The sequence below is a fragment of the Ursus maritimus genome, unplaced genomic scaffold (assembly GCF_017311325.1).
Source record: "Ursus maritimus isolate PB19 unplaced genomic scaffold, ASM1731132v1 scaffold_9, whole genome shotgun sequence".
Lineage (NCBI taxonomy): Eukaryota > Metazoa > Chordata > Mammalia > Carnivora > Ursidae > Ursus > Ursus maritimus.
Window position 1 is genome coordinate 45,765,443 of NW_024427107.1, and position 12,929 is coordinate 45,778,371.

At 51.5% G+C, this 12,929-nt stretch overlaps 1 protein-coding gene across 11 annotated transcripts in view; it reads right to left on the minus strand.

Moving 5' to 3' along the window:
• The window catches only part of LOC103661510, a 96,586-nt gene extending 89,607 nt beyond the window's left edge, over positions 1–6,979 (minus strand). For 3 of the 11 annotated variants that reach the window (XR_005833733.1, XR_005833738.1, XR_005833739.1), the window contains exons 1-2: positions 3,487–6,977; positions 2,696–3,381 (exon numbers count right to left, since the gene is read on the minus strand). Coding sequence is in view for 1 of the 11 variants with exons in the window: in XM_040626003.1 (XP_040481937.1) it covers positions 2,696–3,001; positions 3,487–3,604 (424 nt within the window). In the remaining 10 variants the exon portion in view is untranslated. Of the gene's footprint in view, positions 1–2,695; positions 3,382–3,486 lie in introns of all 11 variants that reach the window. The other 8 variants (XR_005833735.1, XR_005833732.1, XR_005833734.1 and 5 more) reach the window with 8 other exon arrangements.
• Between the last annotated feature and the right edge of the window lie 5,950 nt (positions 6,980–12,929).

Here is a 12,929-nt window from a genome sequence, read left to right on the forward strand (position 1 = left end):
TTCAGGAGATACCAAGCAGCTCCCTCAACACTTTGCTTCGAGATCTCCTCAGCTAAATGTTCAAATTCACAGCTCACAATTTTCACCTTCCACAAAACCCCAGAACACAACTCAGCCGAATGCTTTGCCACTTTCTAACAAGGATCACCTTTTCTCCAGTTTCCAACAACACGTTCATTGTTTACATCGGAGACCTCACCGGGATTGCCCATAAGGCCCATATTTCCTGCATGCACCTCAAAATGTAGCGTGAGAAGTGTGACCACAGAGGAGACGGTCAGAGCCAGGCTGCCATGCAGGGGACCGGTCGATGTGTAGAGGCTGAACCTGCAAACCGTTTTCCTGCCTTGGGCACACTGCCAGGCCCTGGGCAGGGGGCCACATCAGCGGCCATCCCTCGTGCTGGGTGGGTCTCTCTTGAAGCCTACCTGGGTCACCAGGGGATTCGATGCTAGCTTGTACTGAAGTCTTTTCCAAAGCCCCTTTAAGCTGTCCTATATAAACACTACTTTTCAAAGGCCCAGCAGAATTGCAAGCTTTCTGGTAGAAAGAGCCTTTGCACCCAGAAGCGGGGTGCTGATGGGAAGGAATTTCAGCATTGCCGCGTTGGTGGGTCAGGAGACGGGGGAGCCCCCTCCCGTCTTATGCAATACATGTAACTCACAGCACAGTACAGCAGTCTGGTACCCAGGCCTGGAAGCCAGAATGCCACCCGAACATTCCAGCCTTGCCCCTTGCTGGCAGTGTGACCTCGGTTTCTCTGTTTCAATTTCTTCCCCTGAGAGAGGGAGATGATGAGAATTCCCGTCTCATGGAAGGGTGCTAAGAAGTCAATTCATTTAAGTAAAGTGTCGACACTAGTTTATGGCACATAGTTAACTGCTCAAAAAAAATGTTGGCCATGATGGTGCAGTCCTGCGAACGTGCACCGTTACTGTCGGACAGCCGGTCCACAGCGAGGAGGCAATGAAGAGGTGTGGTCAAGAGGGAGGGAAGAGGCGGATGTTGAGATGGGGTGATCCCGGTTTCTAGCCTTCCTGAGCCTCAGTTTCCTCATTTATACAATGGGAATTACGTAAGATAAGACTCGCAAATCTTTTATCCAGAAGTAGTAAGTATAAAATAAACATTCGCAACTACATTTTTCAGATGAGGAAACAGAAGCACAAAGAAGTTAGAAACTTGCCCAAGGTTACCAGCTAATAAGTGGGAAAGATGAGATGTGAGCCAAGCTCATCTGCCTTCATTGTAGAAAATAGAATTTCTTCATTCTTTTTTTTTTTTTTTCCATTATGGGCTGTTAACAGGATAACGTTTGCCAACCAAGGGAATAAATTTATTCCTAAACCTAATTTTCAGTAAATTTTTTTTTCTCTACCTTTTTGTGATAGACTAGCAGCCTTTAAAGTAGAGATGATCTAAAAGTCCATTTGAGCTGACATCTATCTAGACATAACAGATTCTTCTGGGGGATAATGCCCATTAGTGGCGGGTTAGGTGGAAGCTAAGTACACCCAAATCCACATACCAAACCGGTTCCAACTAAGAGGTGTCAAAGTACCAGCTGACACTGTTGGTTTCAGGTGGTGTTCAATACCACAAAAGCAGAAAGGAGGGGTTGAGAAGCTCCCTGGAAATCCCTGAGGGTAGGTTTGACCTGGGCTTACAAAGTCAAGCTTGGGGCCTGGTGACCCTGCCTTGCCTCCCACCTCTGTCAACCCACGCTACTTTTATCTCCGCAGGCAAACCCAACTTTGTTATTCAGCGACGCCCATTTGCGGTTGACACATCTATGTGAAGGGGAACTTCTACAAAATCAGCCATTCTCAAGTGAGGACTACCAACCACATGCTTAAAAAACCTTTACGGTACTTGTTAAAATGCAGATTCCATGCTTTACCCCAGTTCTACTCATCTCCTCCTGTGTGAACAAGGCTGGGGAATGTGCATTTCTGACAAGTCCTCCAGATGACTCCGGGCCAACCCGCTCAGCGTGTACCCCACATCCCAGGCAGGTGTGGGGACATGGAGCAGCCATAGGGGAACCTTCCCGACCATGACACTACAGATGTGTCGAGCGGCTCTTCCTCGAGCCTCAAAATCATGATCCCCTTGGAATTGGCATCCTCAAGGGCCACGCTCCTGGCTCATGGCTGTGTGAGTGCTGGGGGGGCGGGGTGCCCTCGGTTCCGGACTTGCACAGGGGGAGTGAAGGCCTTTAGAGAAGAGAAGCCACCTCTCCGGCTTTTGTCCTTCTATCACATTAGACAAGCCGGCTTCAGGAAAGGAACACGTTCTTCCGGGGCGCGGCCACACAGCCAGCAGTCCGCCGTGACTCAGCTTCGGCAGGCTGGCGCCCAGGCCTGGGGCTGCGCCGGCCGGGAAACAAAGAACCGCTCGAACGCGCCCTCCCGGGGCCGCGCCGCACCTGCCCGCCCGCCGCCGCCCCCCTCGCAGAGGCCGCCTCGCCTGGCGGCTGGCGGTTGCGGGGCTGCCTGGGCCTTCCGCCGAGGCCCTCCGGCTCTCCCGGCCGCACCCCGTCCCCCGCCCTCCGAGTCGCCCCCTCCCAGCCCGAGAGGAGCCGGAGCCACCGCCCAGTCCCGCGCCTCCGGCTCTGCGCCTGCGCGCGCTGCTCTCTGCGCCCCTCCCGCCCCGCGCGGGGCTGTCGGCGCCGGCTGGGACCCCGCGAACTCACCCGAAGCGTTTTCCAGGCGTCCGGAGAGTCGGGGTTCCTGAGGAGTCCCGCTTCCGCGCGTCTTTCCGCAGCCGGTGTCCGTCCAGCCGCACGCACCGGCGGGAAGGAAACCCAGGTGGTCACTGTCCCGGCAGTGGGTCTCCCCGGCCTCCCTGATGCTGGTCCACCGCCCCCCACCCCTGCGTGGCTCTGCTTTGGGAGGGAATGGCAGGTCGCTGGTGGCTTCTACCTTCCATAGCCTGTGGCTTTCCCCTTCCTCCTGCCAGTGGTTCTCAAAGTTGCAGCCCCTTAGAATCACCTGGGGAGCTAAAAACAAACGGACGAACCCCTGGGATGCCCGGGCTGCACCCAACCGGCTGAAATCCGAACCGCGGGTGTGGGACCCCGGCGTTTTGCTAAGTTCCCCAGGTGATTCCAGTGTTCAGCCGGGGCTACGGACGGCGGACCACGGACCCAGACCCGGGCTTCTCAAACTTTAATAGGCATTGAAATCACCTGGGATCTTGTTAAAATGCAGGTTTTGATTCAGTAGGTCTGGGGCGGGGCCTGAGAGCCTGCATTTCTAACAAGCTCCCCCGTGATGCTGAGGCCGCTGGTCGGGGGGTACATCTGGGGCTGCAAGACACCTCTGTAAACGCTCCCTGCCCCTTTAGCTTCCTCTTGTGTTGTAACAGAGACGATGCGGGCTGTGGAGCAGATGGTCAGGGATTGGAATCCCACCTCTGCCACTCTCTAGCTTGGTGAAGTTGGACCCCCGTTCTTTATGTGCGAAATGGGGGTGTGATAGTTACCTTGCAAGTTTCTGGGAAGCTTGACGTGAGATGATGTCTGGAAGGCCCCCTGGCACTCAGTGAGCTCTCGGTGAAGATCAGCTCTGTGAGGATGTCTAAGCTCTCCGTTGACCCTCATGGCAGAATCAGTCAGGAAATGACAAGTAGAGGCAGGAGCTTTCCATGCTCCCTCTTCCCTGCTCTCTGCCCTCCTAGGAGGACTGCTGGGCTGAAGTCAAAGTTGAAACTGTCCAGGTGTATGGGTGGGGAACAGAACGGAGGGGTGCTGAGTTAGAGGGACGGAGTACATCCAGGGTCCACATGGGAGCCCTGAGGGGGGTTAGTGGGTCCCTGGGAAGCCTGAGTTCCTGGGAGAACATTCCTGCGGAGACACTGGGGGTAGCAGGAAAAATGACCCGAGCCAGTGGGGAGAGTCACAGAGGCTAGAGAGCGGGGGCCACCCAGGGTCAGCATCCCAGGAAACAGAGACATCGGGAAGGGGATGGACCCAGGAGAGAAGATGACTATACCAGAGTGTCCCCTCTCCGTCTCACTGCCCCTCAGAAATGCTGGAGCAGAGTTAAGCGTGCAGGCCTTCCCCAGAGGCTGCCCAAGGCTGTAGCCTGTTGCTAGTCATGTGACGTTGGACCCTGTGACCGAAGCTCTGGGCCTCCATTTCTTCATTTGTGAAATGGAGTTACAATTGCTAACTCAAAGAACTGCGAGAACGGAGCAAGGCACTCCCATAGAGCCCTCTGATCAGTGGCTGACACACTGCAAGCCCTCGGACGGGGTCGGGTGGTGTGATTTTTCCCATTGGACGGATGAGCAACCTGAGGCTTGCAGAGTAAAGTCAGACCCCCGTCTGTGCGCCCCTCTCTCCATCACATAGGTAGAAAAAAATCACACGGGGATTTTTTTAAGCTCCCCAGATGATTCTAAGGGGCAGCAACCTTTGAGAACCCCTGGTAGAAGGCGAGGAGGGAAGCTGAAGGCTGTGGAGGGAGCAGCCACCAGTGACTTTCCACTCCCTCCCAAACCTCTTGAGTTCCCATTAGATCAAACACCCTTTTTAAACCAACTTTATGACTTGGTAAAGGGCCCACCATGCGTGCTTGTGGGGGACTCCCGCCAGAATATGTCTCCTGTGGTAGCCCAGCGAAGGGGATGGAAGTCAGAGGCTCTGAATGAAAGCCCCTGCCTCCCTTGGGACTGGTGGTGGTGACCCCGTGCAGTGACATTGTCCTTGTCCTGAAATGTGTGACTGCTCTCTTAGGACCGGCCCGAGTGCAAGGCACACTGAGGTTGCTCTCTTAAGGCACAGGACGCTGAAAGACGGCACTTTCTTTTAGAGAACAGGGCTCTGATGTAGCTCCAATGGGTAGCTCAGGAGGCAGGATTTTCGAGAACAAGCTTTCTTCTGCACAGAGCCCACGGGCTTCAAGCATGCAAGGAGCCCGGAGCTGAGAAGTGGGGCGCCCACGGTCCGCTCTGAGCACTGCTGGCACCGTGTTCCCTGCGTTGTTCTGTGATCATTGCTTTTCACGGCCTTCTCTTCCCCTAGACAGTCAGCTTTGTGAAGGCAAGGGCTGTGTCCCCCTCCACCTCAAGTTTCCATCACCCAGCAAAACGCCTGCCACCCAATCAGTGCTTGCGAAGTGCTCGTTACCAGCAAGAACTGAGCTGTGGGGGCTGGGGCAGGCACCCCACTTCTGTTTTCTCCTGGGCCTCCATTGTTTCAGACATAAAATGGGGTTTGGACTCAATTGGACCTCTTAGTGTCCCTCTGGCTCTAATAGTCATTAAGTTTTAATTATTCTTCATCTGGTCATAGTCCATTTTATTTTTCCTTCCCAGGTACATATTCCTACACTGGACCTTGATTTTATGTTTTCTCCTTACTCAACTGGGTGAATGAGTTTTATAAAATGAGTGCAAATGCCCTGCCAGTTAAGGCCTGAGTTTCCTTTATTTTCTCACTAAATTCTTCTTGGTGAGGCCGTCCATCTGTTTTCGTGAGAGGCACACTGGGCTGATCATTCTGGGCCGATGGAGGTAGTTTTCTCTTCCCCGATCATCTTGGCAGCTTCTGCGACATCTTTGGACACATCACCTCCGTGGCCTTGGTAGGGCCAACACCCCCGATCCCCTTTCCTCGGCCTGGGATTCTCTCTTGGCAAAGAGAACGCGCAGGCTGGCCCAGATCAGAGGCGGTGCCACCGAGGCACGATGTGGGCACTGGACCGCACTGGTCACACAGGCTCACAGCGCATCATCACGCACAGGATTAGATGAGTGACTACCTGCCACGTTTACCTGTTCGGGCTGAAAGAGCCAAAGTAGAATGTCCACTCTAAAGGGAATCGTTTCCCTTCCAGGAAAGCAGCCACGGTGAGATTTTCTACATTATTGGCCTAACCGTTGAATATCTGCCACTGACAAGTCACCGTGTGTGGTGCTGTCTGTAAAGACGACCAGGCACAGGCCATCCTGTTTGCAGGTGCTGCTCCCGTCATCAAGAGGTAGTGTCAATTCCCTTCCCCCTGAATCTGTGCTGGCACTGGGACTGGCTTTGAGCAATGGAAGGAGACAGAAGGGATGCTCTTCCGGTTCTGGGCTGAGGCCTGGTATTTTCTGAGCCTGAGCCACCATGTAGAGTCCAGGCTACCCCGCTCGGCCGAGAGCCAGCAGCCAGCCTCAAGGCCCCGAGGGTATCTGGCCAACCTGGCTGACACCACAAGGGACAGTCCTGAGACAGCACAGCTGAGCTCTGCCCAAAGTCCTGGCCCACAGAATTGGGAGCAATAAAATAGTTTTGTGGTTTAAGCGGCTCAGTTATAGGGTGGTTTGTCACATAGCAATAGGTAACCGAAACATCATACTCTCTGGACCCTAATTTCTTCATGTGCAAAATGGTGGGTCTGCTTTCCATCTTTGAGGCTAAGCCAATGCCCCCATAACTGGTATCAGATTCTCTCACCGTAAATAAACCTTTTGATGTCTGGTCTCCAAACAAGGGTTTGGAATCAGGAAAAGGGCCCCTGAGTCCTAGAGACCACCAGCACTAAGACAGCTGACATTCATGAAGGAAAACAGAGGAATGTACGGTCCGAGCGCGCTGGCTTTGGAGTGGGACTCCCTGGCTTCGAATTCCAGTTCTGCCACTTCCTGGCCATCCCATGTTGGACAAGTTTCTTTCTCTAAGTCTTAGTCTCATCTGTAAAATGGGGATAAGGACAGTGCCTACTTATAGGATTAAGGTGAGGATTAGCTAAAATATTGTCCATATATCGCTTTGCATGATGTCTGGAATGTTGAAGGTATCCAATAAATGGTAGCATTCCCTTTGTTGGCTCCTACGATGTTTTTGGTTCTTCTATCTGTCCACAGAGGGAGTGTAAATTAACCAAAGCATGATAACCGAACCTTGCTCCGGTCAATAAGAAAATGAAATTACACATTACCAGGGGCACTCATAGCATTGGTGTCTATTCTCTTCGTAGGTTCAAAGAGAATGCAAATGAATTCTTCTGTGTAAAAAAAAAAAAAAAAAACTGCAGGGGAGGGGCACAGGGAAGAAGCTAGATAATGATCTGCCTTCATTTCTAAAAAGATATTTATGATTAGAGGAAGGATGGATGAAGTGGAGTAAAAAATTAATTTGTGGCTTTGTCAAAATCAGGCACAAGAAAGCGGCACATCGGTTAACACATTTTTAGAGAAAAACAACAGTGGAACAAGAGAAATCAAAACCTAACCTTCTACCATCTGCCACAGACGGTTTTGTACTTCTCTACCAGAATCTCATTAGTATCTTCTAAGAGGCTGATTGTGCCACCAGCAAAACAGTGGTGGGGAAAGGGCCACTCACCCACGTGGCACACAGCCCACCTGAGTCTGACTGGGCAGGGGGTGGCCAGGCAGGAACCCGGACCTCTCTCCCCAGTTCCCTCCTTCATGCTCAGGAATTCCCTAGGCAGACAAAAGCTCTGGTTCAGCAAGGAGAGAGTTACCCTTTAAAAACTCGGCTCCAGGCAGCAAGAACAAGGAGGAGGAGTGATGGGCCTAGCGAAGACAAGAATAACACCGAAAACCCACATTTGCTTCTAGTTCTGGGCCTCCTGGGTCTATGCTCTCCTGGCTACATTTTCAAGTGCTACATTTTCTGGAGCTTTTAAAACCTGGGCCTGCCAGATTGGAGGTACAGGGAAAATGCCCCCCCCCCCAACCTTCCAACTCCTCATTCTTCCCACCTTGCTTCCCAAAGGAAAGCAAGACAATACAAGACTTGTTCTCAAGTGGCTTTCACCTACTCAGGAGCTGTGAAAAGAATTTAGAGCTTTGAGATGAAAATCTCGCAGGAGGAAAGGGGCCAAGTCCAGATGATTCCCAGAAGGTTTTAAGGAATTCTGATTTTTTTTTTCACCATTTCTTTAAATCTTTCTTTCTGGAGAAATGTGTGAGGCTGGAGCCCGTGTGAGTGTGTGTATGTGTGTGTGTGCATACATATATACACACATACACATGAGCACGCGTGTGCGTGCGCACGCGCACACACACACACACATACACGTACGTACGAATGAAGCAAAAGTACCACCCAATGATCTACTCTGTCCAGGAAGACTGGAAACCATAAGGTTCTGGAAAACTGCTAAATCTTTCAGGGACCCATAATCCAACTGGACCTTTTACTGGGGCCAGAACTGTAGAAACCCAGGTCCAAAGGCTTGCTTTGATTCCATCCAGTAGGATTTCAATCCGGAGTCACTTGACTTCTTTGTCCCAGTCTCCTTGGGAGATGTCCTAGGTCCTTAAGCAAAGTATTGCCTGTTTGGTGTCCTCTTGTCTCCAAACACTCTACCCACATGAGCTGATGGCTCCTTTCTCGTGGGGATCCCCCAAGGACTTCAGAGTTCAGGGTAGGTCCACAGGGGCAGGTGATAAACTAAAAACAGACCACACACGCTCTAAGTCACAAGTCAGTTTGTTTAATGCCATAAGGACCTGGACTGGAACTTTCAAACTTCTAGGTCCATCATTTGTGAAACTAAATGACAACCCTGAATTACTTTCAGGAGAGTCTCAACCAAGGCTGTGAAACTTAGCACTAGTGGGACATAACATGAGTTAGTTAGTCCTTTATGATTGTGAGGAATCCCAACTGGCTTAACCAAACAGAAGAAATGTATTGACTCTCATCACTGAGCCAGGCGCCCCGTTAAAGCTGCAAAAGCTGTCTGTCTACGGGTTTTGTTCTCTGCTAGTGGCCAATGGGCAAAGGGAGGTATGTGGGCAGATGGTTCCACGCTTATGTCATCAGCGCTCAGCATCCCCTGAGGAAAGAAAGGTTAGCCTCCCAGTATCTGAAAAGCCAAAGGACACTTTTCTGGTCAGTACGGCTGGGATCACGCATCCACCCTTAAGCAACCACTGGGGACAGGGGCACGGGATCTACGAACAATGCTGGATGAGGGGTGGGACGGGAACTCCAAGGAATGCTGCCATGACCAAGAGTAGGGGCAAGGGACACTGTGCTCACACACAGAAACACGGGTGTTTGTCCCACATGTGTAAAATACATTCAACAGTCACTCGATCTTTCTCTCCTCCTGCCCTCAGACTCAGCTTTTACAGCCTAGGTACTAATTGGAGGAATCCTGAGTCATGGTTCTGATGCCTGTTTTCCAACACGATCGAGCAATTCTCTCATTCTCAGTGAACCCTGAGTGGGTGCCTACAACTCGGCTCAATTCTGACACTACCCGGAGACAGCATCAGATCCCACAGGTGAAGGGCTCACTCCCACAAGACTGCCCACGCTTCAGATGTCACCTGCGAGTCCAGCTTGTCACCTGTGCCTCTCACTGGCTATAAATGGGGGGTTCCCACAAAACCCTCTTCAGGTTTGACTAATTGGCTCGAGTGGCTCACAGGATTCAGAGAAACATTTACTTATATTTACCAGTTTATTATAAAGGATATAAATGAACAGCCAGCTGAGAGGTCCATAGGGGGTGGTCTGGAAGGGTCCGGAGCACAGGAGCTTCTGTCCCCATGGAACCTGGGGGCGCCCCCCCCTCAGCACATGGACATCTTTACCAACCAGAAGCTCACCAAGTCCTGTTACTCAGGAGCTTGTATGGAGTTTCATCTGCCGTCACCCACACCCCCCTCCTTCTCCTTCGCAGAGGTCCTGGGGGCGGCTGCAAGTTCCAACATTCTAACCCCTGGGCCTTGCTGGTGACCAGCCCCTCCTGAGGAAATCTAGCAGCCCCAAGCTGAGTCACCTCCTTAGCACAAACCCAGGTATACTCCCAAGGGGCCCACCATGAATGACAAAAGATATTCTTGTCACTCAGGAAATTCCAAGAGTTTTAAGATCTTTGTGCCAGGACCTGAAGACAAAAACCAAATATATTTATTGCACCAAACATGGTTAGACATCAAAGAGCACAACAGAGGGCACTAACCAGGGCTCCTGCAACCACTTCTGTACATTTTTGGAGGTAAGGAGTCACCGTGACTTCTGCCGGCAGCCCTGCCCTCGCCCAGTTACTGACCTGATCCCAAAGGGACACAGCTCACTTGCACCCTGGGACCTATTGTTGGAACAAGTATACAAGAGTCCTGCCTGAGGCCGACCTAACCTCCTCAGACCCAGCCTGACACCTTCCTGGCTGTGGCATCCAGAGGCCAGCTCCCCTGGCCACGAAGATTAGAAACTTTCTACCTGCTCTCACCTCTGAGGCCTGCCTGTGCTTAGCCTGTGGCTTAGGTAGTGATGCGAGTTAACACCCCTGCATGCCAACCATTGTCCTAAGCACTTTCATTAGATCCATTTATCTGATACTCACACTGCCTACGTGTATGTATCATGACGGTTGTCCCTCCCTTACAGACGAGGTCACAGGGGCACTGAGAGGCTAAATAATTCACTTTAGGTCACATGGCATCTAAGTGGCAGAAGTGAGAAACCTCAGGCATTAAAGCAGCGTGGGTAAGTGTGCAGAGTCCAAAATAAGACCGGCTTTGTCATACCTTGTGACCTTGGGCAATTTGCTTAGCTTCTCTGAGCCTCAGTTTCCTCACAGTAAAATGGAACGTGAAATTCTCAGTATATTCCAAGACTTTTCCTCAGTCCCCTTCTTGGCCTGTACTCTCCTAGGTGCTCCCATTCAGACTTGGACCTTTAAATGTCATCTAGGTGCTGATGATGCCCCAAAATTAGAGGATTTCCCCTGAACTCCTGCCTCTTGAACGTTTCCACCTGAATGTTCATTTGCATCTCACATTTAGCAAAATGGGACTCTTGCTTCTCCTCACCCAACTCCTTTCTCCCCCAGTCCTCCTGGTCTCGGGGCCTGGTACCACCATCTATCTACCCAGCTGCTCGGGCTAGGAACCTAGAATCTGAATTGCATTGCGGTTTTTGCTCACCCCAAAACCAATCTTTCATTAAATCCTATTGGCTCAACCTCCAAAAGATATCCTGAATTCTGGCCATTTTCACGGTTTCCACGGTCACAGATGGAGTTGCAGCCCAGAATCTCTGCCTTCTAACCAATCTCCCTTACTCCATCCCTGTGAATTAGATCATTTTCATGTCTCTGCTTACCGTCCGTCCATGACTTCCCACTGCCGCAGGATAAAACCTAGACTCATTTCCATGATCTCCCCGGTCCTACTCAGCCTGGCCCTGCTCCCTCCTCCACACCCTCCTGCCTGCTCTTTCCTTCTGGTTCTACCACAGCAGGCTGCTCACCTACTTTGGTCACTTGCTACATTGCCAGGGCCTAGAACAGTGCCTGCAACATAACAGAAGCTTAATATGTATTTACTTGCTGGATGAATGAATGACTGCATGAGGCCCTCACGGGCCTTCTTTCTCTCGCTCAAACCCTCCATACTTTTTCCTGTCCCAGGGCAGTTGTATCTCCTGTTCTTTCTGATTCCAGTACTCTTCCCCAAGCTCTGCATGGCCACACCGCCCCATCTTTCAGACGTTGAGTCAGTCAGCTCCTCAGAGACTTTTCCTGACACCGCAGCAGAAGCAGCTCCTACTCCCTAGGACTCCATCACGTTACCCTATTTTTCAAGCACCTGAAATTACTGTCTTTATTTCGGTCATATTGCCTGACTCCACCCCTGCAATCCCCACCCCCCTACAATTGAGTCTCAATGACAGGGACCTTGTCTGTCAGCTCATTGCTGTATCCCGGCATCTAGAACAATGCTTGGCATATAGTAGGTGCTCAATAAGCAATGGTGAACTGACCGATGAACACTTACATTACGAGGAATAAACATATTAAAACCACCTCTTTGGAAAGCTGGCAGTTTCTCATAAAGTGAAGCACACACTCAGAGGGCCCAGCAATCCCACCCCTAGGAACGTATACAGGAGAAATGAGTACGGACAGCCAGAAATTGCCTTGGCCAAAAATGTTCATAGCAGCCTTATTCATCACAGTCAAAACCCGGAAATCACCCAAATATCCATCAATGAGGGAACTGACAAATTGTGGTCTATTTATGTAATGGAATAAGAAGGGCTTAACATGGCTGAATCGCACAGAGGACATGTTGATCAAAAGAAGCCACACACAAAAAGGACATACTGTGTGATTCTATTTATACAAAATTCAAGAATAGAGAAAACTAATCCTGGCTGTGCCCGGTGACCCCTTTCCAGGGCCACTCGTGGGCTGAGAGGTGCGCACGGCCTTTGTGCTAGGCGGAAGTGAGACAAAACGGTTCGAAGGGGAAGGATTTGCATTAACAAATGGTGGAGGGGTCAGTGCGGATACTGTGGGTGGAAAGAATGTCAATGGCCTGGGTAATTTTGGAAAGCTATGTGCCAGGCTGCCCTGGCCCACAAAGGTTTGCGGAACAGCTGGAAAAACAGAGAACTTTCAAAGAACACCGAAGAGGATGCTGTGGCTTCACGTAGGAATCAGATCTCAAAACGTAAAGCACACGATGAGTGTGACCCGTGGCCGTTGCCGCTGCGGCAGGCCGGCAGGTGGCTTCCTGCCCAGTGCAGGAGGGACCTGGGAGGCAGGGGGCGGAGGGCGGGGGAGCAGCAGATCTTTTTCCTGTTCCCTGGGCCCTTGCCTCCAGGGCTGCACGGGTGAAGGTGCTCCTCCATCTAGTGGTAGAGCAAAGCCCCTCTGGGGGGCCCCTTTCGCTTCATCTGAAACTATGCAAAGCGTGAACAAAACAGGAAGAGAGTGGTTTTGTAATACACAACGACTTGATAAGTAGTGAGGGAGCTACTTAATAACCAAGCAATCAAGCTTTCCTTTGTAATAACAGCCCCCAGAGGCAGCGCACACAAGGGCAGAGGGGCTCCGTGCGCCCCCCACCCCCATCCCCTGCATCCACCTTGCCGCCACTTCCCCATCACCCATCTGTTGCATTGCAGCAATGCCTTCAGCGGGTTGGGAAACACCGCCATCGAC